This window comes from Pagrus pagrus (genome assembly GCF_965226575.1).
Source record: "Pagrus pagrus genome assembly, chromosome: 17".
Taxonomy (NCBI): Eukaryota; Metazoa; Chordata; class Actinopteri; order Spariformes; family Sparidae; genus Pagrus; species Pagrus pagrus.
Window position 1 is genome coordinate 9,975,069 of NC_140201.1, and position 27,513 is coordinate 10,002,581.

The window sequence follows — 27,513 nt, forward strand, 5'->3', positions numbered from 1 at the left end:
CGAAGGCGTTCCTCTTCAAATTTCCGCATTTTGAGCAAAGCACAGTAGAAACACTAGAAACAAAACACTAGCAACAATTAAACGAATAGTATCCGACAATGTCACGGTTTCTTCTGAGAGCAAACCTGAGGAGAAGCATCTTCACTCAGATGAACGTTAGAATGGCATCTGAACAGGTAAACAGTGGTGACAGTTGGCGTTCTCAGTTTTAGCATGAGCTTGCTAATGTCAGCAAAGTGTTTAGCCTTACGAAGTTAGCAATGCTAGGTAGTGGCTAACTTCTATAGTCACCGTAGTAAAGTAAATTTAACAGAGATTTAACGTTATACATGTAAAGGCTGCAGCATATTTCGTTAGACATGTAGTTTATGAGCCATTCTGAGCTCATAAGTTGCTGTATTAGTGGTTAGGTGAGCTCCAGTGTTGAGCAATGATATGACATACATTGAGACATGCACTGTACAATGCAGAACAGGGACGTACAACTAAACAAAAGTCTACAGTTTAGTAGCAGTTATAGATTTGTAACTTGGAGCAGAGATGGCATAAAAAGGAAATAATATTAAAAAAATCAAATGTAGTTCAATACGTTTTCCAGAAGTGATCGTTTTTCCACCCTGCTATTAAAGAGAATGTTTAAGAGTTGCATCATATTGTTCAAGTCATTTGAGACAAATATAAATTTACATTTACTGCCTTAAAATTTGTCTGATAGAGAAATGTGATATTTATAAATCAAGAACACACAGTCATTAATTATCCTGTTGCATGAAAGGATTGGATCAACCATATGTACTAAGGGAAATTAATTAGTTTACTAAAGCATCTATCAAAGAAACATCAGCAGCATATAATAGGTGCTTTGATCTTATTTTAGGCATACACAATGAGAAAATACTTACGATAAAATGTGTTTTTGTCTGACAAAACCAACTGAAGATAGTCATGGAATAATAGCTCATGTACATTGTGATGCACTTTCTTGTATGATAATTGTGACGATGTATTTCCTCTGTTTATCCCAGCTTGGCGAGTTGGGTAAGGGAGCAGGCAAAGGTGGAGGTGGAGGAGGCTCTGTGAGGGAAGCAGGGGGAGCATTTGGAAAGCGACAGGTAGCGGAGGAGGAGCGCTATTTCAGGTGAGAAGTATGCAACAGCTGAAGCTCATGCCTGTATATTGATTGTTTTTTCCACAAGATTTTTAATCCAGTTTCTCTCCACCTTGTTTCCACCTGCAGGCAGAAGGAGAAGGAGCAGATGGAGGCGCTGAGGAAGCACCACGTGGAGGAGATAGAGCACCATAAGAAAGAGATTGAGCGCCTGCAGAAAGAAATCGACCGCCACAAGGGCAAAATCAGGAAGCTGAAACATGATGACTGAAGCTAGGAAGCCTGTTCTCCTCTGAGAGTCCGCCCATCTTATTTGCCTAGTCCAATGATGATCACATATCAAATGATTTACCGCTTGTCAGGTCAGGTACGAAACTTCATACTGATGTACGAATGCTAATATAAAAATAAAGTGCTTAATTTTGGAACATGCGTGTGAGTCATTGCTCATCCTTCTTGTTTGTTGTATAAATGTCAGTTATTGACTGTGCTTTGAATTACTGCGTAAGACAAATAAGGCTGATCGTGAATGTAGTATGTACAGAAAGGTGAAGTTGTGCCATTCAAAGTTCAACCTCTATGGTTGGACAGTTGATGGTGATTTTTCTGATTTTTCTCATCTTTCCAAAATTTAATACAAAAAAGAGTGGCTGTTCCTTAATATTAGACTTGTATCGTCTGTAATAAAATGGAGAATGTGGATGAAGTCATATTCCTTCGTCTTCAATATAAAAAACCCAACTAATTTATCATTGAACACCATAAAATAGGATTAGTCAACAGTTTAAACTATTCTGTAACCCTACAGTTGGTGGCAGTAATGTTCTAGTTCGCCATTTTGGAAAAAGAAGAAGAAGACGTCAAAACAAGAACCCGCCCCTACTGCGTGTTATTTTTTTTCCCCCCCTCTTCCAAGTATCGCGATGTTTGCTGAGCGGTGGCGTTGTTCGGGGCGAGCCGACGACGAGACCGTAGCTGTCTGGAAATTTGTCTCGTGTGTTAGATTCAAACGTTTTCTTCATATTAGACATTTTTGTACGTCCGCAAAGCCTCTCGTTCCACATTTTAACACACGTCGTCTTTAGTGTCCTGAATTAGTCTGGTAAGTTTCGCTAACTATCTGTTTGCACGTTGCGCGGAACGTGTGTTTAATTTGTGAAAGGTGTCTTTCTGCACGACGAGGCCTTTCGTATAAGCTCGTTAGCCAGCCAGCCAGCAAGCTAAACAAAATTACGGTCAGTTCAAGATGAGAAAAAAAACATCTTGGAAGTCTGTTTTGCTGCAAATAACGTAAAATGCATCTGACTGGAGGAAATAGTTCGTTTTATAAGCATGTAAATATGATAAAAATCTGTCCAGCTCGCTAGCTAGCAAGCTGCATGTGAGGGGGGCGGGACGGTGGTTTCTTCAAGTGACCGGGTTGTGGTTATCGTACTGTACCCGCATGTTTACACTCAGTTTCAGTCATCTAACAGTATTATTATGAGCACATGCTATTCCCTATTGACTGTTTTTACTGTAGTAACGCCCCGTATCATTATTTCTAATAAAAGTAATGGTGTTAAAGTTACATAGGTCAGCAGATAAAATTTCAAATTACAACATCCATCGATTTGTAAACAATTTGTTAACAGATTATCTTTTATTAAAGCAGACTTTCATTTTCAGATAATGAAACCCTGGGTTTTTATTGATCAATCCTCAACAGGGAAAAACAAACTCCTAAATATGAATTGGGGAATCACAAGTTTTTCTTGCCCGCTTTGACAGGAGAATGGCTGCCGCTGAGGTGAACGGTAGCTCTGCCCCAGCAAAGGAGGAAGAAGAGCCCATGGATGTGACAACAACACACACAGAGAACTACCAGACGCTCATCGATGCAGGGCTCCCCCAGAAAGTGGCTGAAAGTCTAGATAACATCTTCCAGACAGGTGGGTAATGGTTGTTGTGGCTCAGAAAGCTTTAAAATTTAATTAACAAGCTGTGCTAGAGTACTAATGGTGTCCACTGTAACTAAGCCTGACGGTGAATATGTTTGTTATTGTAGGCTTGGTGGCCTATGTTGACCTAGACGAAAGGGCCATTGATGCACTGCGGGAGTTCAATGAGGAGGGAGCTCTCACTGTGCTGCAGCAATTCAAAGAGAGCGACCTGTCCCATGTACAGGTAACAACATGGATGGATTTATATTATTTTTTTGTCTTGGGAGGAGTTTTATGTTCATGCAGATTGTTATCAATAATTTCCCCCTTTTTTTTTATTTCAGAATAAAAGCGCTTTCCTTTGTGGAGTCATGAAGACTTACAGACAGAGAGAAAAGCAAGGAAGTAAAGTACAGGAGTCCACCAAGGGCCCGGATGAGGCAAAAATAAAGGTAAACAAAGACTTTCTTTTGTAGAAAGTGAAAATAAATGTCATCTAAACATGCGTTTGCAGCCATGCAGCTCAGTTAATGTTTTGCTTTTTGCATTTTTCAGGCGCTACTGGAGCGGACTGGATACACCCTGGATGTCACCACGGGGCAGAGAAAATATGGAGGTCCCCCACCTGAGGATGTGTTCAAAGGAACACAACCAGGGATTGGAACGGAGGTAGATAAATTTTTTTTATTTATTTATTTTTCTCATTATTTTCAATGCAAATCAAACAAGAAGTGTTAAGTTGTTAGGTTTATGCTGCAATGTTCTTAATAAATAGCCTTAAATATAATCTTATATATTGGGCTTTACAAATCTATTACACTTGTACATCTGTTTCCCTCTTCCTCATCAGGTGTTTGTCGGAAAAATCCCAAGGGATTTGTATGAAGATGAGCTGGTGCCGCTCTTTGAGTCTGCTGGTGCCATCTGGGACCTCAGGTTAATGATGGACCCTCTCTCTGGTCAGAATAGAGGTTATGCCTTCATCACATACTGCAATAAGGATGATGCCCAAAAGGCAGTGAAGCTTGTAAGTAGCACGACGGAGCATTGTAAGAAAAATATCAAACCACAGAGCAACTGGAATATTTAGAGCGGCCTCTCTTTATTTATTTTTCAGTGCGATAACCATGAAATCCGCCCTGGCAAGTACTTGGGAGTGTGTATATCTGTTGCAAACAATCGTCTGTTTGTCGGATCAATTCCAAAAAACAAGACAAGAGAAAGTATATTGGAAGACTTTGGCAAAGTCACAGGTTAGTTTCAAATGCACAGAGGTGGATTTGTGCTGTCATATGAAGGATAAAAGACATATGGAAGTTAAGAGATGTTTTTTTGTTCTATTTTTATCTTCCAGAGGGTCTCCAAGAGGTCATATTGTACCACCAGCCAGATGACAAGAAGAAGAACCGTGGCTTCTGTTTCCTGGAGTACGAGGACCACAAGTCTGCAGCACAGGCTCGCCGCCGCCTGATGAGTGGCAAGGTCAAGGTGTGGGGAAATCCTGTCACTGTAGAGTGGGCTGACCCTGTCGCCGAGCCAGACCCGGAGGTCATGGCTAAGGTTAGCGAGTCTCATGTCTTCCTCTTAGAAACATGACAAGCATGCTCTGTTCTACAGGGTAACAAACATTGTGTATTTTGTTTGTTTGTGTTTGTAGGTCAAGGTGCTCTTTGTAAGGAAGCTGGCGACTGCAGTGACTGAAGAGCTTCTTGAAAAGACCTTCTCTCAGTTTGGAAAGCTGGAGCGAGTAAAGAAATTGAAAGACTACGCATTTGTCCATTTTGAAGAAAGGGATGCTGCCGTAAAGGTGGGAATTTTATGCTTTGGACAGGATGTCTGATGCATGTCTCATGATTCTGTGCGTTCCATTAATGGGCCGTTTTGTTCGGTTAGGCAATGGATGAGATGAATGGGAAAGAGCTGGGAGGAGAGGAAATTGAGATCGTCCTGGCAAAGCCCCCAGACAAGAAGAGGAAAGAGCGCCAAGCAGCTCGGCAGACCACCAGGAATTCAGGGTGAGGGACAGGGACGTGTGACTGGTCAACTTCCCAACTTATTCTCATATGAGGGAGTCATTATATGTAACACTATCCTCCTCTCTGCAGGTATGATGACTACTACTACTACCCACCTCCACGCATGCCCCCACCAGGCCGAGGCAGGGGTCGTGGTGGCCGAGGCGGCTATGCCTATCCACCAGATTACTATGGATATGAAGACTACTATGATGACTACTATGGCTACGACTATCATGACTACCGTGGTGGCTATGAAGACCCCTACTACGGCTACGACGATGTGTACAGCATGAGGGGCCGTGGTACTCGTCCCAGCAGGGGGGGGCCTCCTCCACCGAGGGCTCGTGGGGCGCCACCGGCACGTGGCCGTGGTGGCTATGCCCAAAGAGGTCCGCCCCTTGGTGGTCCGAGGGGTGGCCGAGGAGGACGGGGAGCCCCTTTCCAGCCACAGAGGGGCCGCGGTCCTCGTGGAGCCAGAGGCAATCGCGGAGGTAACGTCGGCGGAAAGAGGAAGGCAGACGTGTTTAACCAGCCTGACTCCAAGCGCCGCCAGACCAACAACCAACAGAACTGGGGGTCCCAGCCCATCGCCCAGCAGCCCCTGCAGCAAGGGGCCGACTATTCCGGTAACTATGGTTACAGTAATGACACCATGGAGTTTTCACAGGATTCTTATGGGCAGCAGTGGAAGTAGATGCACCAAAAGGTATTTGGCAAAGTGTCAACAAAAAAAGAGAAAAACGAGAAAAAAGACAAAAAAAAAACAAAACAGGAGATTGGCCACAATTTTTTGATTGACTTTTTATTCGTCATCCCTCATGAAAAAAAAAATCTGTATATATCTCAGAAAAAATGGACAGACCCCAGAATTGGCTCAAGATGATTGGCTGGAAAGCCTTTTGGCTGAAGAAGTGAACGTAACCGTTGTGGTGAATCATTTCTTACTCCTACGGTTACATTGGGACACGTGTCTTTAAAAAACACAAAAAATACTTTTATTGTTACATTTTGTTCCTGATTCTTTTAAAGCCAACAATGAACATTTACAAAAAAAGTGGACATTCATTCTCAAAAGTCTGAGAGGACATTAAATAACGATATTTGCCTTGCAGGAAGTTTTGTCCATGCCCCTTTCCTCCCTCCCCTTCTTGTACTCCCTTTATTTGTGGTTTCTCATAGTTGCTTAGGGACTTGCTTGTAAATAAATGCATATGGTTAGAGCTTCATACGTCATTTTTTGCAATGGTGGAGAAAAGAATCCACAGGAAGGAAGAAATCAAAGTTTTGTAATGTTCAAAGTGTATGCCTAGCATTTCTAGAGGTAGACAAATTGTGTTTTTTTTTAAAACTGATACCATAACTTCCCATGTTTTCTTTGAACTTGCCCAATAGAATTTGGTTTGGCTTACCTTAAGAGCCATAGCAGTTTGTTCTCTGATGTTCTTTGTATTTATAACTTTTACGTTTGTTCCGTTTCAATAAAACTCAGCTGAGCATCAGTCAATTGTCAGATACTCAAATTGAGTGTTGTCATTCAGTATTTGATTTGAATTTTACCTCAAATTCTCTTATTTGGATGAAGACCTTCTTTTCCAAGTCAATTGTGCAGTCAGACAACGGGACAAGAGAATTTCGAAGGTGTTTGGATGATGAAATGATTCAACAGGATTTTAACCCTTTAATTTTCAGTGCATGTTGCATCAGACTGCAGTCATTTGCTTAACCGGAATTGATATAATAAATATTGCAGCAATAACAACAACTGCTAGAGGACTTCTTGCGATTACTCAAGATCGTACCTGTCTTTCAGGATGTGTGTGTGCACAGGTAAACAGTCTATGCTTGAGTAAACTACAGCTTAGGTATTTTATTTTGTGAAAATTATAGATGCTTGATTAACTATAACTAACATTTTGCTAAAATTATTGCTTTACAATTACAGCCCTTTTACTTTTGTCTGTAATTTTACTCGTTCCTTCATAGCACATCTGATCAAAGCTAGCCAAAAAAAGGGTTTTGGATGCAGCCAAGGAAATGGATAATAATGCAGTAGTTTATTGTAATAGTAATCTAGTAGAAGTAAAAAGAAGGCGGTATTTGCATTGGTGTACATTTCCCTTTTGCTTTGCACCTTGGGTGTTTTAACATAAGTGTTGTTGTACTGAAGCATATACCGTGTACACCTGTTCACACACACTTGAAAGACGAGGACAATCTTGGATAATGGTGAGATGTCACTTGCACTGATATGATCCTGATACTGACATCCTTCCAACAGTCAGAACAACACATTTGACACTGAATGGACTTGTATTTGTATGCAATTTCCAAAATCTGCACACCATCTCATCCATCCGTTCTCTCCTTTTGAAGACACACCAAGGATCTGATCATCCAAAGGGTTAAAATTCTTAAAAAATGCCTTTTGCTTTAGCAAGTGATCACCTTTCAGTTTGTTTACCATAGATTTTTTTTTTTATTAGCTTGTGCCTTTTGGTACCATGGTATCACTGTATTTTGTTTCATGGTGTCTGTCCTCTTATTCCAACCTGCCTAGGTGGAGAAGCATTGAGAGCGGCACCACTAGAATGAGGAACTCACCTGAACGGTACTCAAGGGTGAGCTAGCCTTGCACAGAGTACTGTCTCCTCTCCTGTAGCTAATTGTAATCACTGGAGAAACACTAGCCATAATTATACTTTTTATTGTTTCTTTACTAATATACTGTACGACAAATCAAGCTTTATTTTATATAGTTGGAGTGTGATTTCTTTTTCCCAGGCAATGAAGAGCACAAGTCACTAAAGTTGACCGAAGAATCATTGGAATTATTAAAATCTTGTTACCAGCATGTTTCTGGAGTTAAGGGAACACATGAGAAGTGCACATTTCCTTCACAGACATATTTTTCCAAAAGAAAAGCACAATTTTAGTTTGTTAAGACTGAATTAAACAGCCAAAGGGCAGACAGTCAAGGATTTGGTAAGCACCATAAACCCCAGAACCCTGCAAACACCTGTTGCCTGTCTTGGTTTACTGCACCAAAATCACCTCAGCTGTCTGCACGCATTCTATGAATGGAAGGTGGTGGTGATCAATTCCCCTCCTACGCCGCTAGAGGTAGCAGTTCCACACCAGCATCGACTAGTGGTCCATTGTTCCTTTATCCGACGCTGCATTTATTGGCTTTTTTCTGAGCTGGAAAGCTGCTGATCGATAGGTAGATATTGACTACATGAGCTGTTTTTCAAATGTATTCAAACAGCTGTGGTGATACTGAATCAAAAGAGGGTAAAATTGGCTGATGTTGGAACAATGGCTGTGCCTCAAAACTGATGTCTGTACCCTTCAAAGCCACATGATGGCAGTATTTACATTGCACAGGTAAGACTGAAATGGGGAGCACAGTATTGCAGCAGCGAGCTTAATTCACTCTATTGACTGATTTTGGTTTTGCTTTGAAGTGCCATCAAATGCTGGAGTGTCCTTTTCTCATGTCAGAACTGTGTCTTTATATGTTGCCTCTTGTCAGCAGGCAGTAAAGGAGCTGCCCTCCGTCCATGTGAATGAGTTCACACAAATGGAAGGGACTGATTGGTAAGATTGTTCATTATCTGAACTAATGCTCAGAAAGTCTCGACATGTTTGTATTTTTTACATTTTGTCATATTTCTAAATATAATGTTTGATGTCTGAGTTATCTCCTTACAATGTATTTACTTCCCAGAGTCAGTAAGATTTGTAAGTTGTCTTTTCAGAATATAACTGAGCATCAAGTCACAAATCTAGCATATACGTTTTTCAGTCGTTAGATATATTCCTTCATATTAAAGATGATAAGCTGTCTTTCTGGTCATGTTGTTGGTTTTGATGAAAAATTGACCAAGATTTATTAACATGCCCTTTTCTGTGTGGCCCTTTTCTAGTGCTGAGTCAGGAGACTGTTCACCACGAGCTACGGGCCAGAACCATCACAGGGTTTCTTATTCCTTGGAATGAACCACTTACTGGACTGTACACTTCAGATCTGGTACTCAGGGGAACAAGAAGTGGCTGACCAGTTTACAGCGCATCAGAGAAGACACAGGTGAGAAGTAATGGTAGATTAGTGCAGCTGCTTGTGTTGGAGAAAGCTTTGGCTTGTAGTATTTGCATTGCTTGGAGCATAATTAGTTAAAAACATACTAAAAAAAGTTTACACCAATAAATGAGAATGAATTTTGATGCACCATTATGCATTTTTTCCCACCATAATTATCTGCTCTGACTTCATACAATCTCTCAATACATTGCTGAAAATTGCCTGTCATGACAACTTTGTTTTTTACGTTTTTGTTTTTCATCAGGGTCCTTATGTCCCACCAGTTTTTAACAAAGTTCTGTGCTGGGTTAAACTGGTATATGAATTAATCTTTGTTTAATTTTGAAAATAATTTACTGTTGAAAGTCCTTGAATTGTATCATTTCAAAAGAGAACCAAGCCTGCTTATATTGACACATAACACATGACATGTTTTGTGTAAGTGCTGTAAGTTGTCAGTGATGCAAATGTAAATTTCCATCTCCAATGAGTAGGGCATATATAACGCTGCCTGTGTAATACAGAGTTTTTTGAATTGTCTGTATTCTAATGTTTTATGTCTTTTCACTTACTGCAGAAGTGTAGGAGGATACAGCTGATGGACACGAGGATCCAGAGCTCCATCCAGCAGAAATATTACTGAAAAGGGAAATTATGTGTTGTTCTTGATTGTCAAATATATTTTATTACCCAAGGAAATGTGTGTGCTTGTGTGTTTATTTACTTGTGTGTTTATTAACTTAGAAAACATTACAGCAGGTGAATATCTTGACAACACATGTGGGTCCTCACAGTGTAAGGTCTTGTGAATTATTTGTGTTAATTTCATTTGTGGTTCATACAGTCAATGATAAACATGTTTTTTATTGCAAGCTTCACCAGTCTAGCAGATGGAAATGGGGGAGGGCATGTTGACATGATGGGCGGACCACTGTCACCTGTCGGCGGCCTACCTTCGCCAGGTATCTGAACTGTACTTGCCCCTTCCTACCTCAACGCGGTCACATTATGGGGTAAACTTTGTGTGGATACAGGTAGGTTAGAGGTAGCACGAAGTGGAGGAGCAGTATTTGCAAGCTTTACTTTGCAATGAGCTACATGCCGAGGGGAATTGCCTGAGACTCTGAAGGAGTTGTAAGGAAGAGCGTTTATAATATTTGCATTGCACATTCAAGTAAGTATTGGCTGGTTGTTGGAGGCTAATGTTGCCGCACGTATGCAGACCGTAACAACAATAGTTGTACGTAAACTTGTCGGAATGTCTTCATTGAATTACGAGTAAATCTCTAAAAAAAAAAAACTAAATGTGATAATATAACAACGACAGTCTTACTAAGTTTGATGACGGACTGAAAATCATGCGTTTTCTCCTTCAAACTGCAATTTTTGTGGAAGCGGAAGTGAACACTCTTCTACTTCCTGACTTTTCAAAATAAGGTTAGCAAGGGTATTTCTTAAATCGAGAAATAACGTCCTTTTTCAAGTAAAGTTTCGTATCCTCCGTCCTTGCAATTGTTTTTTTGTTTTTTTTATTACTTGTATGTGATATATTTATTTTCATATTTAAATAGCCACTCACACGAAGCGTCCCCTTTTATTAACTCACGTTTTAATTAATAGTAACGTATTATTGACGTAAATTCACTCTATGCAAGGCACAATTTGTCTGATTTTATTTTATGTTTTTCTTTAATGTAGAAGAAAAAAAACTAAATTACACACTAAGGCCATAATTAAATTCTGTTGTAATAACAGATGAGACATGAAACGTTAGTAGAGAGATGATAAAATATGCCACATAGAAATAATAACAACATTAAGATAGATTAGACAGAGTAAGACATAAAATTATCATTTATTTGATAAAAGAACGATCTGAATTAACTGATCACGTGACGCACTACGTCACATGTAAACCCGGGGAAGATGGCGGCCGCCGGAGGAGAGCCTTCGACTCACGTCCCGTCGGATGAATTATTCCAAAACTTTATCTCGGAGGTACGATAAATCCTCTGCAAACTCCTAAGTTTTAAAAGTGTCGGTCGCTGTCCGTACATCGGCTGGAATCGTTCACTCGCCGGTTCTCGTGTTTGTCATCTATGAGGCCTCGCAGACATGAGCATCGGCTAACGATGAGGCGCTAACACTCAACTGAGATGTTTTGCGAGCAGCTCCGTCTTTCCAGTGTTATCAGGACACCACCAAAGATCGTTTATGTTGTTCGTTTCCTTTTCTCAACCACCACAAGTCGCTAAAACTACATCACAATCGGTTAAATAGTAGTTATTCTCAAGGCGGGAGCTGTTAGCCTTACATCTAGCAGCTCTTTCAGTCGCAGTGCCGTGTTAACTACGCTTTGATTAATATTATTCACAGACCGAAGAGGTCAGGCTCCCAGAAAAGTTTCAGAGCAACTGAATGTTTCGTCACAAATCATGACTTAATTCTGGCTGTGCAAATACAAGACAGTACAGCTTCAGATGGACGTTGTAGTTTGACTTTGGTTGTATTTTTCTTTACAGTTGTCATGGTCATATTTTTCTGACAGGTGAAGCAGATAGAGAAGAGAGACTCTGTGTTAACCTCCAAGCAGCAGATTGATAGACTGCTCAGGCCTGGCGCATCCTACTTTAATCTCAATCCCTTTGAGGTAAGTGTGCTGAATGAAATACTGTCATGCAAAGTATCTATTCTGTTTGTAGTTAATAATTTTGTCAGTTCATAAATGTTGAAAATACTGTTGGATGTCAATCATTCATGTTATTGGAGCCAAGAGTCTGACCAACAGGCAAATAACCCTGAGTACTGATGTAAAATGACATCAAATGAGAAAAAAATTAACAACACACACAATCGTTTGAATTATTTATCAGTGAAGTAAAATTTAAATCAAATTACTGAATGAAGTGATCATTCTACTGTAACTGCTAGTATTTTAACTTGCATTATGTTGCCAGAAAAGGAGCCTCTACAGGTCAAAACAGTAGAGCCCAACCATTATTGTTTAGCTGATATTATCAGCCAATATTGGCCTACAACAGATATCTTGGTATCGGTGTATATGTTGTCTGATATGGGCTGATATGAAAACTTTTTTTTCACACAATATGATGCAGAAAAAGATGCCTGGGGTAATTTGAAATGATTAAATGCCCAGTGAAATTTACTGTTACAGTGCACCCATATCATTTTAGACAATGAAGTTTATTGTTAAATATCCTGCCTCCTTCACACGTTTGATTACCATGTTTGAGGGATCGTTGCAAAAAAAAAAAAGTATATTGGCTTATACATCTATCAGAATTGTTTAGTTACTGATACCTGTATTGGCATCAGCCTAAAAAACAGCAAAAGAGTTACCTCATATGTTGATCTTTTGTGTGAGTTACAGTAAATAGGCTGACAAATCTGCTCATCAGACATTACTCCCATAGTAATAATCGATCTCAACGTAATAATTATATTATATTGACACTTTAGTTAAGAGACTAATGTAGAAGAAACCTACCATTGTTCACATCAATTTCAGGTGCTGCAGATTGATCCAGAAGCAACAGATGACGAGTTGAAGAAAAGATTTAGAGCGGTAAGAAAAGAACAAAAATATCCTTTTAGTGGTCCTCTCTGTGAGAGAGTCATGATGATTTATTTGTGTTTTGTTTCTTGATTCCTAATATTAAGTCTCTTTAACTTTGCAGTTGTCCATTTTGGTCCATCCAGATAAAAATCAGGATGATCCTGACAGAGCACAGAAAGCCTTTGAAGGTACATTTCTTACATCTCTGATTACATGCATGCTGTAAAAAAAAAATAGCTGTCATTAAACTGATGAATTCATATCATGTTGCCTAGTTTGTGGTGTCATGTAGGATGTTAACAAACACAGTAAATCACGACATTCAGCTTCTTGAATCATGTACAAGTTTAATTTCACCCGAATATCTCACTGTGTTCAAGCTGTGGACAAGGCATACAAACTCCTCCTGGAACCAGAGCAGAAGAAGAGAGCCTTAGATGTGATCCATGCAGGAAAGGAATATGTGGAGCATAATGTGAGCGTTCAATACATTCCCTTACCTTTCAAACATTTATCAACTCCGTATTGCTCAGCTCTGTTTTGTAACATGTTTTTTCTGCCATTCTGGTCTTCCAACAGGTAAAAGAGAAAAAGAAACAGTTGAAGAAGGATGGGAAACTATTGGATGTAGAAGAGGATGACCCTGAAATGGTACGTCAAAGTCATAGAAACACTAACTGGGATGTGTGTTGCATATAGAATTAAAATCTGACTTTAAGGGAGGACAATGTTATGACTTAGCAGATCTAATAGCCGTAGTGTCGGTCATGGTATTAACTGCTGTGTTTTGGACATCAATTGGACAATGTGTTTTTATAAACTGAATTGATTTGTTGATTATTTTGGGCAAATGGATTTTCAGTCTTAATATATGAATTGCCCGTGATCATACATCTTGTCCATATAATAATGCAAATTTCCCTTTTGTTGGACTAATAAAGGATTAACTTATCTTTCCAGTTCAGGCAAGCAGTGTACAAACAGACCATGAAGCTGTTTGCAGAGCTTGAAATCAAGAGGAAGGAAAGGGAAGCAAAGGACATGCATGAAAGGTAAATGACACACTGCATATAAACCTGACTTAACCCTTTTTATTTAGATGTCCAAATCAGATATAAATGGTGATATTATCTCATCAAAATGTTGTGGATTATTTCTTTCAATTTACCAGGAAAAGGGCAAGGGAGGAAGAAATCGAGCAAGCAGAGAAAGCAAAGCGAGACAGAGAATGGCAGAAAAACTTTGAGGTGAGTTCCTCTGTGACTGTGGTTACTACCTTGTATAAATGGAAATGTGGAAACATGACTGTTTTATTTTATTTTTTTTGTCAGGAAACAAGAGATGGGCGTGTGGACAGTTGGAGGACCTTCCAGGCCAAAGGCAAGAAAAGCAAGGAAAAAAAGAACAGGTCCTTCCTCAAGCCCCCAAAAGTCAAGATGGAACAGAGGGAATGATGCTGTAAAATTGGACTTTATTAAATTCACTATTGTAAAAACCCCTGTTCTGTGTATCCTCACGTCATCGTCCAGTCAGCTGTGCGTCCTGCATCATCGGGACACCTCCTCATCCTGACCAACGTAGTTTTGTACTTGGTTTTTCTAATGTACATATTTGTGATCTGGACCCAGAGATCCTACCTGCCTCATGTAAGAAAGGAAAATGATGCATCTTCCACGTCTGTAACTGACGAGAAAAATGTGGTTTGTCATTATTTTTGTTCTTTTTTTTTTTAAACTAAATAAAGCTTGGACTTAACAAGCCTATTGCACCAGTGTTCTGCAAAGTTGAGTCCAGGGTTTGGTAGGTGGTATCTAAAGATACGTGGCATTTTCGTTGAGATAATAAGGTTGTAATTATCGATCACTTTGCAAGCAAATACAGCACAGAACAGAAAATGATTCAGGGATGTCCACAGAAACATTTAAAGTCTGCAGTACAAATGCAGGTTTTGCATTTAGTGTCTCAACATCCCGTCCCTCTTAGAGCTGCATGTCTGAAATGTGTTCATTAAAATACTGTGAATAAAAACACCAAACACCCGACTGGTGTTTGTTGTACATAATTTCCTATTTATGTTCTTTTTGAAAAGATAGAATGAAATCTGCTTACCTGCTTTAGATTTCCAATGATTTCAGGTCAGGAATGTGATTACAATTCACACAAGTCACACAAAGACAACTTAGGGATTTACATGATTTTATAACTCATTTCTCAAAAAACAGTTCTGCTCATCAAGCAGACAAATTGTGCAAAGATTGATACAGTACAATCTGCAAAAACAAAACCAAGAAATCAACAAGCAACATTCCCTAAATTAAATTAAGACTAATCCACATATCCTCCAGCCTTTTCTTGGATTTTCAGCTGTGAGCTCAGTTTATTTTTAACTGAAGTCACCTTTCCACCGTGAGCCCTTTGTCCTTCAAGTCTCTTGAGGATCACTTAAACAGTCTGATTGTCCTTTAGGTGTTAGGTCTCACATGACTTTGCACGGATCTCCACCAGCAGCAGGAGCAGCCACGGCAGGAGATCCAGTACTACCTCCCATCAGTCCATCCAGACTGAGGCCTTGGAAGGCTCCGAAGAAGGAATCGTCTTTGGCTGGGGCGGGTTTTCTGGCTGGGGTAGTCTGCTGTGGACGAGAGCGATGGAGATTATTACATTTCTATACACAAAGTAATAAATGGTTGTTGTTACTGTGATTTTGCTGCACACTTACCCTCGGTAGGCAGTGGTGGCTCCTGAAGTGAGTTCTTCTGACCGACCTCTCTGCATTCTTCTTGGCAAGAATGGCTTGCTGTCGCTTCCTTTGGCAAACAAGACAGAAGCAACATGAGGCATGGCACATGGGCAAGCAGCTTATTCATGTGAGGAACAGCCTTATCCTAATTAAGCCAAGTCTGTCTGGCCAGGAGACTCTGTACCTTGTCTTACAAAGTCAGAACAGTATGAACAAACTTTTAGCAAAAACTGCAACAGAATCTCAATTTAAAACAAACTAGAATGTGTTTTAGAGTTTGATTTTTCTCGTGAGCCACCCTACCTTTCTCTCTTCAGTTCATCCTGGTAAAGTCTGAGCCAGGAGTCCGGGACTTTCTGGGTGTTGCAGGGAAGGCTTCTCCTCCTGCTGCTGACGCTCTTCCTGCGGGTAAAGCTGTTTCTGCGGACAGACTGGCTCCTCTTGTCCACCCTCTTGGCGGCGGTGCTTTTCCCCGACACGCAGCTGGTGAACTGCTTCAGTGGAGCCCCAAGTGACATGAGGGAATCCATTTCAAGAGTCTTGCTGTTGTCTGTGGTGAATCAGGTGGCGTTTTCCCAGGGTCTGTGTCAGAAATTAGGCTTTTATCTGCAAATACAAATAAATAACAATTATGCGAACTTGTATAAACAGCATTATTTTCTCATGTTGCCCTTTGTTTCTTTTGAAAAAGCACATATATACCTAAAGTTACAATCAAAGCATCTTAAGTCAACCTAAAGTCTTCTAAACATCTTTGCTCACATTTGAAAAGTGATAATAAACACAACATACTGTGCATGTCTTAAAGAAACAATGGGACTCACCTGTAAGTGTTACCTCCAGTAGACAATCAGCTGAGAATCATTTGTATCAATAGTCCATTCATTGCATTGCTTCCAGTCCTTTCAACGTGTGTCTCTGTATACACCTCCGCTCTGCTGCGGTCTGCTCTTATGGGGATTTGACTGGTGATCTCTGGTCCTCAAACAGGATTAGCTGAAGACGCAAGAGTTTAGCTGATTAACAACAGCACAGTTCCAAACAAACATGCACAGGGGAACAGCTGCTTGTTTACATCTGACCTCAAACAGCTTGTAAAAAACGTACGTGTATGGTCAGACTTTAAGTATGCCAGTTATACCTAGTTCAAAAGTCAGTCTCAGTAGGAAACGTGTGTATTTTATGTTTGAGTAACAGCTGATCAATAGCCAGATGGACAGACTGAAAATTGGCCGGTGGCGCTTTTATGACGCAATGAGTCTTTTTTTTCCCCCTGGCTCGAACTTCAACTTCATTGACTGGAGACATTAAGCACCTGAGTCACAAAGTTGAATGAGTCCTTTCATTCATTGATATATTCACTCAATGACTCCCAGTCCATCCACACTTCCACATATCACTTGGCTTTGGTGCTTCAGAACGCTACTAATCAAATCAAAAACAATTAATTCGTAACATATCTCAACATTAAATAAAACATTTACATTTTCAAATTTCAAATTCAGGACATAGACACAGATTCAGCTGTAAGCACTGCCAAACAGCAACCGTATCCTTGAACTTTGTTGTGTCCTTTGCGATTATCTGATGAAGACGCTCCACAAGCAGTTATATTATTAGCTGTATAGCCCTGATAGAATGATCCTCTCATTCAAGGAAGGGTTTGAAGGTGAAGGAAAAAGGTTAAAAAAAGCAACGTTACCAACAGATGGGGGAAGCTTACATGACGAAGCGTCGATGCACCTGTTGCAGCAGATCTTCAGAGTTTCCCTCTTCCTGGCTAGACAGGGTGACAGCATAGCTTAGGTTTTGAAAGGAGATCAAACACAAACGTTTATCAGGAACATTTAACAGCAAATGAATAATAAAGAGAAGAATGTAATACCTGTAAACGTGACTGCTGAGAAGACAGTAGTTCCAGTTAAAATTGCTATTAAAGATCCTTCAAGGAGTGAAAAAAAGAGCAAAATTACCATGTGAATCTCTGAACCTAAAATTTGCTGGCCTGAGCTACTTCCTAAAAAGCTTTAAGATTGTAATTTTGTCAAGACAAATTGACTTAATATTAAATAGACACCCCTCTGATCTTTCTGCATACCATCTAGCAGTGGTATTAATCAGTGAGGTAAGAGATGGACTCAGACACAGTGATGGTATTTAAAGACAGATCACCTCCCTTTTGCTACCAGAGGCCCAAACTGACACTGAGAGCATCATAAGCCTTTGGCAAGGAGGACTTAACTTTAATTCTACACAATCATACATATATACAATTTTATACGCTTTAATTTCATACAAAAAAAGTCATGTACAGGTGAGGGGGTGGAGACTATGACCTATTGGAAATCAAAATAAATACTGTCACCAGGAGTTGTGTGTGGCTCAGTGGCTAACACCAGGAGCTGTGTGCTTAACCTCAATGGAGAGACATCGGTTCTGACCGTATCGCACATGAAAAAGGCAGTTTATGTTTTTTTTGTCTTTTAAAAAAAAATGTGAGACTGTAACCATGACCAATGCTGAACTACTAAGAAGCCACTGAGAAAAATAAAGATGAACGTGTCATCCCACCCCTATACACACACGCACTCACACACACACACACGCACACACACACTCAGAAAGCACTGCATAACGTAACAAACATATTCATCGATAAGACAGCCCGCAGAGGCCTGTGTGTGGAGTGTCCATCACAATTATGATCTCATTGGCGAATAACAACAGGCCTACTGACTGGAGATTACGGGTGAGTCTCCATGAGAGATAAATCCTTTTATACATAAAAAAAGAAACAAATGCAAGTACTCACATTAACAAAAACATAAACAAAAACTTGAGACGCATCTCTCTGTTGGAGATATTTAAATTTCCAAGGAAAGATGATATTCAATTTGAATGATTTGATGTTAGCATTATATAAAATCTTGCATGTCTCCATGTTTAGAATTGTCAGTGAGGACTTGCACTGCATACAGCTCTATCTCCTTTTTACCCTTTCCTTCGACTTCAGAATCGGAAGACATTTCTTGTCCAAAGTAGAGTTTTTGTATGGATGATTTTGTAGTGCTTATTTCCTTAGAAAGGTGAACTATTTTCTTTACATGCTGTAATAGACGGACGGATGGAAAGGAGGAAGGTGCTTCTGAAGTCAAAAAGGAAGACAGGAGCTGCATAGAGGGCTACTTCTGAGGCTGTGGCCACCAGATACGATTCATTTGGACTCTTCTCCAGTCTTTTGTGGGTGATTTTGGTCTCTCTGCTGCAAAAACATGCCTCCTGTGGCTGCAGAAGTGGACATCGGAGGGGCAAGAAGTTAAGGTGTCCATACTTTAATGACAAACGACAGAATATCCGAAGTCTCCATTTACTCAACAGTTCACCAGCTCCAAATACAAAAGACTTGATCTTCTCTGTCATTCAGTCTTTGGAGGCTCATGGGTCACCGGCTGATATCCCGGTTGCCCTCCCAGTTCTTGCTGCCTGTTGCCTCGTCAACACCCACATTCTCAAAAAATGGGTGTTTGAGGGAGTCGGCCAGCACCAGCCTCTTCGAGGGCTCGTACTCCAGCATGCTTTCAATGAGGTCAAATAACTGGTGGTGTTCCTCTGCCTCCGACAGTAAGTACCGCTGATGATGGAGAAAGGAAATAAGAAAGAGATTAAGAGCAATACTGAGACATTTCAGAGAGGAACTGCAGTACAAAACACAAGACACTTTCAGCCTTGCTAATCATATTTCTTCCTCTTGCACTCGTCTTTCACCTCTCTTACCCGTAAGGGTTTGCAGTTTTCTCTGACGTATTTCCCCGCTGAGGAGCTCTCATCCCAGTCTAGACGGCCACGATAGAAATACTTCTGCTTCCTAAGAGGGTACAGAGATCAGTGTGAGCGATGTTCAAGTGTGTGCATGTTGATTTCTACATAAACAATGCAATTACGAGCGTTACAGGCACTTTTAACACGTTGGTGCGTTCCTCTCACCTCGTCTTACGAATCATCCTAGAGGGCACCGGTCCCAGGATTCTTTCCATCATGGCCAAATGCTCTCTGTTGTCATGAGTCTGAAAGAAATGTGAGTTAGACAACCATGATTCAGCAGGAAGGAGGAACAGACAGAGAGCAGACAGTCAGAAAAAAACAGACGGTTCTGCTGCTACATACAGTGTCAAACAGACGGAGCTCATAATTGACACCAAGGGTCAATATCCCACCACATAAAGAGTAGCCATCCATATTTGTATGTTTCATTGCTTGATATTGATAATTTTGCATTTAGCATTCAATTTATAATCAATAACTTCGGCTATGTCTCACATCATTTGAAAGTTAGGCCCAAAATTATCATTTAAATAAGGTCTAACTGAGTCCAGGGTCTTGGCCACTGTACCTGAAACAATGTGAAGCCCAGGTAGTACTCAAACAGTATACAGCCAATGCTCCACACATCACAGGGGTGGCTCCAGCCCAGCTCTGGAAGACAAAAACATTGATCGTATACATGAAAACACACAGACATATTTGTCATATTTGGAGACTACTCTAGGCAGGCGTTATGCTTGCTGACATCATGCAAAGTAACTCAATTTACTCAGTATTTTAGTTACATGGGGTAATCCAGTTTATGGCATCAATACCATGTGCCTCCAAGGTAAGATTAGAAACTACAGGGCAACCACTGTGTTTATTTGCACTTCTTACATTAACTGGCCCAAACTGATCCCCGGCAGTGATCTGCAGTTGTGGTGTCGTGTTAATGTGTATATGTGACTATATGTTATTTTTAAACTGCACCTTTAATGTTTAACAACAGAGAAATTAGGATTAGGCTGCTGCGTTGTGATTTTGTTCAACTTGTAGAATGCAGTATTTTTCTTCAAAAACGTGTACCCCTTTCACATTGGACGAAAAACATCTGGCTTTAATGTAAATGGGTACACCAGCATTCACTCCCGGCTCAAATGACTCTGCAGTAGACCCGAATTGTGCCATGAAAAATACTTGGGTACATATCTCTCAAACTGATTTCCCTGTTGACTGTCCGAACCATATTATGATTGTAACTGTCCCCAGTGAAGATTATCGTCTAATCCTTTTTGAGAAGTAGTGTTTTCAAGAACGTATGGCCAAGAGCTTATAGACATCCTCACCTAGTATAACCTCAGGGGCACGGTAATGCCGCGTGGACACAATGGTGCTGTGGTGCTCGTGGTCAAAAGTGGCACTGCCAAAGTCGACTACACGTACTGCCGTGCTCTTAACTGTCCGCTCTTCTCGCTTCTGCAAAAGAGAAAACACTCAAGTCTAAAGTCTACAGACCAGAAATCTTTTTCACCTTTTGTCTTTGCATTCTGCCACATCTTACCTTCTCTACATTGAACGACATTGTGAAGTCTGAGTTGACAAACAGGATGTTCTCAGGCTTTAGGTCTGTGTGTGTCAGCTTATTGTCATGGAGAACTATGGAACAGAAAGCATTATTACAGTGATTATTCAGTCTTCACTTTTGACTGCACACGAACTTAAAGACACTTTACACGACCCATCTTCTAATCAATCCCTTTTAGATCAGATGAGACATGTTGCAATGTATAATAATGATAGTCACAGAGTGTAATTAATAAATGACAACATGAGAAAAACATCTGTAACAGTAAAAATCCAGAGTATACATACAGATACTGACATAGACAAGAATTCTCTATAACAGCATTACTTTCCTCCTCAGAAGCTTAGCAAGGTATTTAATAGATTCGCTCTCTGGCCTTGGGTGCTATAATGCCCTCATGTGGCTACAGGCTGTCTACCACAGACAAAAGAGACTTTCTATCCAACCACTTAATTTTCAGCTGACTGATAACGAAACAGCATTGAGTAAGAGTGCATTTACCAGAAAACTTTTTTAGGGAGACCAAGTGAAACAAAGGACATGAATGAAAACTTACATTTCACAGCGAGACAGAGTTGGTAGGCCATGTGTCTGACCTGACCAATTGAGTAGGGCAGGTAGTTGTTTTCTTTTAGAAAATCGAACGTGCTGAGAGCTAGCAGCTCGAAGGAGATGCACATGTGACCGTGGTAGTCAAACCAGTCATACATCTGTACACAAAGGCTGAAAGACAAACAGGATACAGGAGGTGTGAGAGTTATGCAGTAAAGTACACAGTGTAAATGACTTAAATAGTTTATGGAGACACCGCCCTACTCATGTAACAGCTTAATCAAACATTTTTACAGTTTTACTTTTAATTAACAGAACATGTTGGTAACTCTTGAAAGTTTCCAGTTAAAGGGTGAAGTTTGCAACTGTACATACGGACAAGAGTTAAAAGAGTTGACAGTTAATATTCAGCATTAATGAAGACAACAATGATAGGCACTTATGTGTATGAAGGCCACATATTTTCAATTCCAAAACACTAAGAACTCACAACTTGTTGTCAGGGTCCTTTTCATTGATCTTCTCTAATACATTGATCTCCAGGCGAGCTGCTTCCTTGTACTTCTCCACATTCTTGATAATTTTCAGAGCTACATGGGCTCCACCTCTGGAAAACACAAGATAGTATAAGGCCAAAAACAGAGGCAATACAACACAAACAATCTATTACATTTGTTATTTAAATCTCACTTTGGGGAGTAAGTGTAGGTGCATGCTGAATTGCAGATACTAAAGTGACATTTAACTGGAGGTTACAATACAGACGCAACACTCAATAATATGAATATGACAGCAAAGTCTCTGGTCTGAGATATCAGCAAAGAGTCTGCAAGTGTCACTGTCTTAAGTCCCTGCTTGTGAAAATGAAATCGCTTCATCTCCATTTCTATCACATTATCTTCCATAATGTATCTTTTAGGGAGGGGACACAGTATTCACAAGGGTCCACAGTCACACAAGGGTAAGATACAGCAGAGACAATTTGCCTCCAGTGAACTGCAACGTGACAAAGGCAGCAGAAAATAAAAACAACAAGCTGTGGACATTTTGAGTGAGCCTTTTTTAAATTTAAAGCAGCCACTGGGATTTACAACAGTCGTTAACATTAGCAACGATGAATATTCTTATCCTAATCGAGAGTCACCAACAGGCATGGTACAAACACACTTATTTCTACAGGTATTCCCTACTGGGGGTCTTGAAAATAGGACCCGAGAGACTGACAGCTGCTGTTTTTCAGTGTTGACTGGCACACACCTGCGGTGGTCAATGCACTGCATCACCCTCCCGAAGGTGCCTTCCCCCAAAGTGCTGACAATCTCATCTGCAACACAACACAGAGACAAAAGGAGGAGAGAGGGGGAGCGGGGAAAGAAAGAAGAGGTGCATTAGAAATGTGGACTTAAACAGGAATACATAATGCAAAAGTGTAGACAGGCGAATCACTTCTAACGCCCATCCCCTTTTCAAATGGCTGCCTATTCAATCTGGCAGGCTTGAACACTTTGAGGTTATCTATAATATTTGAACGCGTAGCACTATGATACATGTGAAGGAAATAAGGGGGCAAATGTAAAAGTGCTCCCTTTCTTTGATGACCAATTTGCAGCCATCGAATATAAGGGCACATCCTTTGAAGATGTGGCCGTCTTTGCCCAAAAGGACACGGAGGTAACATGTAAAACTGGAAAAATGATTAGTACTTCTTCTAAAATGATGCATGATCACGAAAATGACAAACGTGTTCATAAATGTACTATCTACATGTGTGCTGGTTGTGCTAGAAAAAGACTTAATAGGTGATGTACATGTTAGAGTTCTATTTTATAAAATTAAAAGAAAATCCCTGAAACACTCAAAGTGGAAAATAGTTAGCTGTAAATTATGTATGTTTTAAAACTGTTATTGAATTTAAATCTGAAACGCAACAGAAACAAACAGCTGCAAATGGGGTTTCTACGTTTTGGAAACCTGTGAAACATAGAAAATGCTCCACAGCTTAAAATCCTAGAAACAAAAACGAGAAGGTATCTAACGCCCCTCTCAAATCGCCAACATTCTTGCAATCCACCCTGCTATTTCAGCTAGAGCGAAGAGCATTCTAGCAAGGCATCATCAGGCACTCCCATGTCATGTAAATGCTCTATGCATTAATACTCATATGGAGAAGGTTACGATAGAGTAGTGGCAGTGAGTACATCTCTCTTGCAGGACGTCCCCACTCCGACAGATCAGGTGCCCTTCCTCGTCGTCCCTCACACTCAGTGCCCGCGTCCGGCTGTTGCTCCTCTGTTTTCACACCCAAACCGCCATCAGCAGGTCACGACACGACCGGAGGGAACAGGGGGTTTTCAGGGACAGCCGCAGCCACAGCGTCAGGCGGCACAGGTAGACGAGGAGGGAGGAGGAGGGTGGTAGTTGATGTAGTTGTGGTTGTCGGTAGGTTTGGTGGTCATGGGGCGATTCACGCATGACACCACGTGAAGGAAATATATAACGATAGGGATATAGTGCAAGGGAACAAGTCAAAGATCACATGTTGTCCTCTGCTCCTCTCCCCCCTCTACCTTTAAACCACAGCTGCTTACAAACAAGGAAGCAACTGGCATATCCATTCATCAACGCAAAAACTAGTTAAGACAGTTACATAACTACTTCAAAACTTATCAAATTGACTTTTCAGATTAAACAAAACGGAAAACAAAATGAGGACGACAAGTTATCAAGCAGGAAATATTTAAAGATAACTCCCAACATATATGCTACATCAAATTAAAACCCTTGCTCACCTAAAATTGATGTGTGGTTAAACATGACCCACACAAAAAATGCATTTTAAGGAATCTAAGACATTTTAAATTCCTAACAAAAATAAGCATTCAATTTAAATCTAAATTTTACACGGTGTTTGGGAGAACATTTTCACTTTTTTTTTTTCAGCCCATCTACACAAAAGTTCATAAGTGGCCAACCAGCTGCTACTACAGGCATTTTGTCTATTATTAAAAGTACTGACAACATAGAAAACAAAATTTTAAGAAAGGTAGGGCCATAGACGATGAATGAAGTGGGACCAGTCTAACTAGGATTTCAAAAGGAAAACTTCAGAAAGCTGTGGTGGGTGTGTATCTGAAGAGCAGCAAAACATTTGTGGTTAATCATTAATTAACTACAGAAAAAGTACTTGGATAAAAATGAAAATGCTCTGCCAAATAAAAATGCCAATTTAAGCAAAACCCACTTAAACAAAATAATAAAAATAAAACAAACCCCTTCTGAAAAAACAAAACAAATCATAAAGATTGTACTACTTACCAATTCCAGGGGCTGTGAGGAAGAAATGGTTAGAGAAAGACAGAGACAGAGGGAGCTGAGTGGAAGAGACAGAGATGGAAGGAGAGGGCTGAGGAGAGTTAAAACACAATCTCAGGTCTGGCTGTACTCACCGAGGAAGATGGGCTATAGGACCTGGTTCTACGCCGCCTTCGTTTGTGCTTACGCCTGCTGCCTTTTCGCCGGTAAGACTCATCCCGTTCGCGCTCCCTCTCTCGGCCACGTCGGTAGTCATACACATTTGGGGAGAAGTCGCGTGTGTAATAATTTTCAGCAGCTCCATGTGGCTCCCTTTCTCTGTCACGGTCTCGATCTCGGCTCTGATCCAAGCGCCTGTATCCCTCGCAGTACCTTCTGTCAAATGGCCGATGTTCCGTTGAACGATTGTCAAAGCTACGACTGAATCAGAGAACATAGGCACACATTGAAACCTAAATGCTGACAAGCAACAAACCTTCGATAAAGATCTGCAGTGTTGGTACTTTAAAATACATTTTCAGCTAAATAAATCAAACAAATCACAACATACCTCCTTGAGCGTACAAAGCTTCCTTCCTGTCTGTGTCCCCGTCCCCTTCTGTCTCTGTCACTGCTGGAGGAGTATGTAGGAGATCTTCTGTGCCGGTGTCTTCGCCCTCTGTCTCGGTCTCTGTCTCTGTAACGGTCTTGGTAGCTGCTTCGACTGTCTCTGTCCGAAGACGAGTGTCGTCTTGTGTGAGGCATCTGGTGGATTATTGGGAGGACAAATCAAACAACATTTGGGATTTAAAAAAAAATAAGCACTGTTGAGTTAAAAACTTAAATTGTGCTTTAATCTGGGAGATCATTTTCCTCCCCAGTAACTCTTCTTTCTGGCCAAATATTGGCAGCAGTGGGATAGCCATCCACTGCTGGACTCACTCGTCAGTAGGAGGTGCACTTGAAGTGGTCAACAATGAATACATCTGATCGAAAACTAGTTGAATTAGCAACCTGAAGTAGTCATTTTTGGGCAAATGCATTGTACTGTAGTCAATTTGATCTACATAGCCCAAACTCAAAGCTCACATTGCCTCTGCACAGTCTGAGTGAAGTGTAGCTAAATGCTAACTGTTCAATAACGCTTCCCTTTAGGAAAAGACGAACAGCTTCTTAAAAATCAGATCGACAGGGGCTGGTTGACATTAACAGCATGTTAAATTAGACCCAAAACTGCCTACGTTTATATACAGCCAACCACAGAAACACACAGTTCAACTTTTACTCATTGTCATGAAGCATGCAGCTTATAGATCTGTGCGAAAATAGTTAAGAGTCAATAGGTATAGCAAGACAGACAACCGCTGAAGCAGGCCTAGAAATATGTGAAGAGAACAGGGATCAAATACATAATAACCCTGTTGCATGATCCTATGCAACTCATAACAACTCACAACTCGTTAGTTCACGTATGCACAGCGTTGATTCAAACGACTGTAAACGATACACATTGACTGCAATGTTGGAAATACACGGCTTAAGATAACCGTAAGCTATTTTCAGCTCAGTGTTGAGTATCTAAGCTAGCTAACGCTAAATTCATAACACAACACCGTTCCCTTCTTCAAGCGTCGCTTATGTTTTTTTTCCTCCTACCTTGTAAAACGATGCACTGCGTTAACGCTGTAAATTTCAGTATGCACTACCACGTTAAGTACTACCACTCGATACTTTTCTCATTTCCAAACACTAACACATTCAAAAATACACAAGATTAGCTCTGAAGTCGAATGCGCTAACTAACTAACAGCTACCTAAGCTGCGGACGCAGGAGCGAACGACGTACAGGCTGTTAGCATGCTATCAACATGAGCTAATATAAATAATTTGGCCGCCATCTTAGCTTAGCTTCGTTCGCCAGCTAGCTCAACAGCTACTTTGGCTAGCCGTCGTACGAACCGTTTAGTCGGAATGTGGCTCACGTAACGGCACGGAACGGCCCGCATATGATATGTACCGTTTTAGCAGCGAGGCCCGTTCGTTTGTCCCACAAGAAATCCGTGTTGGCGTTCCAGTTTTCTCTTTTATTTTCTCGCTAGCCCCGATGTTCAAGGTTCCTCAGCTAGCAGGCAGCGATTTTTTTTTTTTTTTTTTACCCCCAGCCTTTCCTGCTCAGCTAGTTCTAGTTCAGGCTGGTGGTGGAACGCCTCCCTGCGCCCAAACTGTTATTTCAGTCCTGCGTGTACACAAACCACCGCTGAAGACGACTGAGCAACATGCACACAGCCTGCAAGTCACAATTAAATGATACATTTGATAAGTCATAATGGCATGTTTGCAAAGTTCTTGGTTCATATACAATGTGACTTGATGTAAAAGGTTATTTAGCCAGATGTTTGGTCTTGGTTTACCCCCCCAAAAATTTGACTTCTGCCTTGTTTTACTCAACTCATTTTAACTTTTCATGAATTTTAATAACTAATCTCATATTCTTGATTTTGTCAACAATGTGACTTCTTAGTTATTACAACTTCACACACATTTTGACTTTTAATGTTGACCTATCTCACAGTTCTGACTTACTATTCCATTATTTTGACCTGTCATGATTGATTTTATAATAACTTCATTTATAAAGCACTTTTCTGACACATGGTTGTAAGCGCTTTGCAGAAAGTTAAAAATCATCAGCAGATTAAAAAATAACACAGATCCGGACAAAACAACAGAAAATTATGAAACATCATGGGATAAAAGAAGGAATAGTTAAGAGTAATGATGATCGTAAATGCTTCCCTATATAAAAAAAGTTTTAATAGAAGATTTAAAAGTTTG

The 27,513-nt window shown here is 40.5% G+C and overlaps 5 protein-coding genes across 10 annotated transcripts; 3 read left to right on the forward strand and 2 right to left on the reverse strand.

The window, feature by feature from the left end:
* Window positions 1-1,540, forward strand: LOC311272344 (ATPase inhibitor, mitochondrial-like). The gene is made up of 3 exons (XM_084378693.1): window positions 1-176; window positions 1,026-1,138; window positions 1,238-1,540. The coding sequence occupies exons 1-3, from the start codon at window positions 99-101 to the stop codon at window positions 1,377-1,379; spliced, it is 333 nt and encodes a 110-aa protein (XP_084234819.1). The 5' UTR covers window positions 1-98; the 3' UTR covers window positions 1,380-1,540.
* Window positions 1,541-2,041: 501 nt separating this feature from the next.
* LOC311273185 (heterogeneous nuclear ribonucleoprotein R) lies at window positions 2,042-9,813 on the forward strand. Of its 2 annotated transcripts, XM_084380112.1 has the most exons (15): window positions 2,042-2,210; window positions 2,879-3,039; window positions 3,156-3,274; window positions 3,375-3,482; window positions 3,586-3,699; window positions 3,881-4,057; window positions 4,148-4,283; window positions 4,385-4,590; window positions 4,688-4,837; window positions 4,924-5,045; window positions 5,136-5,674; window positions 7,606-7,666; window positions 8,584-8,645; window positions 8,975-9,135; window positions 9,707-9,813. In XM_084380112.1, exons 2-12 carry the CDS (start codon window positions 2,883-2,885, stop codon window positions 7,638-7,640), a joined length of 1,863 nt encoding a protein of 620 aa, XP_084236238.1. In that variant the 5' UTR covers window positions 2,042-2,210; window positions 2,879-2,882; the 3' UTR covers window positions 7,641-7,666; window positions 8,584-8,645; window positions 8,975-9,135; window positions 9,707-9,813. The 2 variants fall into 2 exon arrangements, with proteins under 2 accessions (XP_084236238.1, XP_084236237.1); XM_084380111.1 differs by lacking the exons at window positions 7,606-7,666; window positions 8,584-8,645; window positions 8,975-9,135; window positions 9,707-9,813 and having other exon boundaries at window positions 5,136-6,547.
* A 1,231-nt stretch (window positions 9,814-11,044) lies between these two features.
* On the forward strand, window positions 11,045-14,469 carry dnajc8 (DnaJ (Hsp40) homolog, subfamily C, member 8). Its single transcript, XM_084378863.1, has 9 exons — window positions 11,045-11,127; window positions 11,678-11,779; window positions 12,659-12,715; window positions 12,828-12,894; window positions 13,087-13,181; window positions 13,286-13,357; window positions 13,667-13,758; window positions 13,878-13,953; window positions 14,038-14,469. Exons 1-9 carry the CDS (start codon window positions 11,056-11,058, stop codon window positions 14,158-14,160), a joined length of 756 nt encoding a protein of 251 aa, XP_084234989.1. The 5' UTR covers window positions 11,045-11,055; the 3' UTR covers window positions 14,161-14,469.
* A 422-nt stretch (window positions 14,470-14,891) lies between these two features.
* On the reverse strand, window positions 14,892-18,581 carry LOC311272451 (uncharacterized protein). 2 transcript variants are annotated; one of them, XM_084378865.1, is made up of 7 exons: window positions 18,442-18,581; window positions 17,332-17,388; window positions 17,170-17,226; window positions 16,271-16,442; window positions 15,750-16,052; window positions 15,426-15,513; window positions 14,892-15,335 (listed from the first exon to the last, which is right to left on the reverse strand). In XM_084378865.1, the coding sequence occupies exons 5-7, from the start codon at window positions 15,974-15,976 to the stop codon at window positions 15,183-15,185; spliced, it is 468 nt and encodes a 155-aa protein (XP_084234991.1). In that variant the 5' UTR covers window positions 15,977-16,052; window positions 16,271-16,442; window positions 17,170-17,226; window positions 17,332-17,388; window positions 18,442-18,581; the 3' UTR covers window positions 14,892-15,182. The 2 variants fall into 2 exon arrangements, with proteins under 2 accessions (XP_084234991.1, XP_084234990.1); XM_084378864.1 differs by having other exon boundaries at window positions 14,892-15,338.
* On the reverse strand, window positions 17,598-26,890 carry clk2a (CDC-like kinase 2a). Of its 4 annotated transcripts, none has more exons than XM_084378861.1 (13): window positions 26,335-26,492; window positions 25,250-25,443; window positions 24,834-25,119; window positions 23,586-23,676; window positions 22,645-22,711; window positions 21,878-21,994; window positions 21,392-21,558; window positions 20,812-20,906; window positions 20,597-20,726; window positions 19,837-19,919; window positions 19,431-19,510; window positions 19,212-19,311; window positions 17,598-19,077 (listed from the first exon to the last, which is right to left on the reverse strand). In XM_084378861.1, exons 2-13 carry the CDS (start codon window positions 25,441-25,443, stop codon window positions 18,889-18,891), a joined length of 1,599 nt encoding a protein of 532 aa, XP_084234987.1. In that variant the 5' UTR covers window positions 26,335-26,492; the 3' UTR covers window positions 17,598-18,888. The 4 variants fall into 4 exon arrangements, with proteins under 4 accessions (XP_084234987.1, XP_084234985.1, XP_084234988.1 ...); XM_084378859.1 differs by lacking the exon at window positions 26,335-26,492 and adding an exon at window positions 26,696-26,890 and having other exon boundaries at window positions 18,800-19,077; XM_084378862.1 differs by having other exon boundaries at window positions 18,800-19,077; window positions 19,221-19,311; window positions 26,335-26,490.
* Window positions 26,891-27,513: the final 623 nt, after the last annotated feature.

Bases quoted from the DNA above. Each gene is read 5' to 3' on its own strand.
- LOC311272344 (XM_084378693.1), top strand. From the start codon at position 99: ATGTCACGGTTTCTTCTGAGAGCAAACCTGAGGAGAAGCATCTTCACT. The intron at 177-1,025 runs GTAAACAGTGGT...TGTTTATCCCAG, and splicing joins TTAGAATGGCATCTGAACAG to CTTGGCGAGTTGGGTAAGGG. The intron at 1,139-1,237 runs GTGAGAAGTATG...TTCCACCTGCAG, and splicing joins GAGGAGGAGCGCTATTTCAG to GCAGAAGGAGAAGGAGCAGA.
- LOC311273185 (XM_084380111.1), top strand. From the start codon at position 2,883: ATGGCTGCCGCTGAGGTGAACGGTAGCTCTGCCCCAGCAAAGGAGGAA. The intron at 3,275-3,374 runs GTAACAACATGG...TTTTTATTTCAG, and splicing joins GCGACCTGTCCCATGTACAG to AATAAAAGCGCTTTCCTTTG. The intron at 5,046-5,135 runs GTGAGGGACAGG...TCCTCTCTGCAG, and splicing joins CAGACCACCAGGAATTCAGG to GTATGATGACTACTACTACT.
- dnajc8 (XM_084378863.1), top strand. From the start codon at position 11,056: ATGGCGGCCGCCGGAGGAGAGCCTTCGACTCACGTCCCGTCGGATGAA. The intron at 11,780-12,658 runs GTAAGTGTGCTG...CATCAATTTCAG, and splicing joins TTAATCTCAATCCCTTTGAG to GTGCTGCAGATTGATCCAGA. The intron at 13,759-13,877 runs GTAAATGACACA...TCAATTTACCAG, and splicing joins GCAAAGGACATGCATGAAAG to GAAAAGGGCAAGGGAGGAAG.
- LOC311272451 (XM_084378864.1), bottom strand. From the start codon at position 15,976: ATGGATTCCCTCATGTCACTTGGGGCTCCACTGAAGCAGTTCACCAGC. The intron at 15,514-15,749 runs GTAGGGTGGCTC...TGTTTGCCAAAG, and splicing joins GATGAACTGAAGAGAGAAAG to GAAGCGACAGCAAGCCATTC. The intron at 15,339-15,425 runs GTAAGTGTGCAG...TCTCGTCCACAG, and splicing joins GCCACCACTGCCTACCGAGG to CAGACTACCCCAGCCAGAAA.
- clk2a (XM_084378861.1), bottom strand. From the start codon at position 25,443: ATGCCTCACACAAGACGACACTCGTCTTCGGACAGAGACAGTCGAAGC. The intron at 21,559-21,877 runs GTGAGTTCTTAG...TTTGTCTTTCAG, and splicing joins AAGGACCCTGACAACAAGTT to CCTTTGTGTACAGATGTATG. The intron at 19,312-19,430 runs GTGAGAGGAACG...GTACCCTCTTAG, and splicing joins AGGATGATTCGTAAGACGAG to GAAGCAGAAGTATTTCTATC.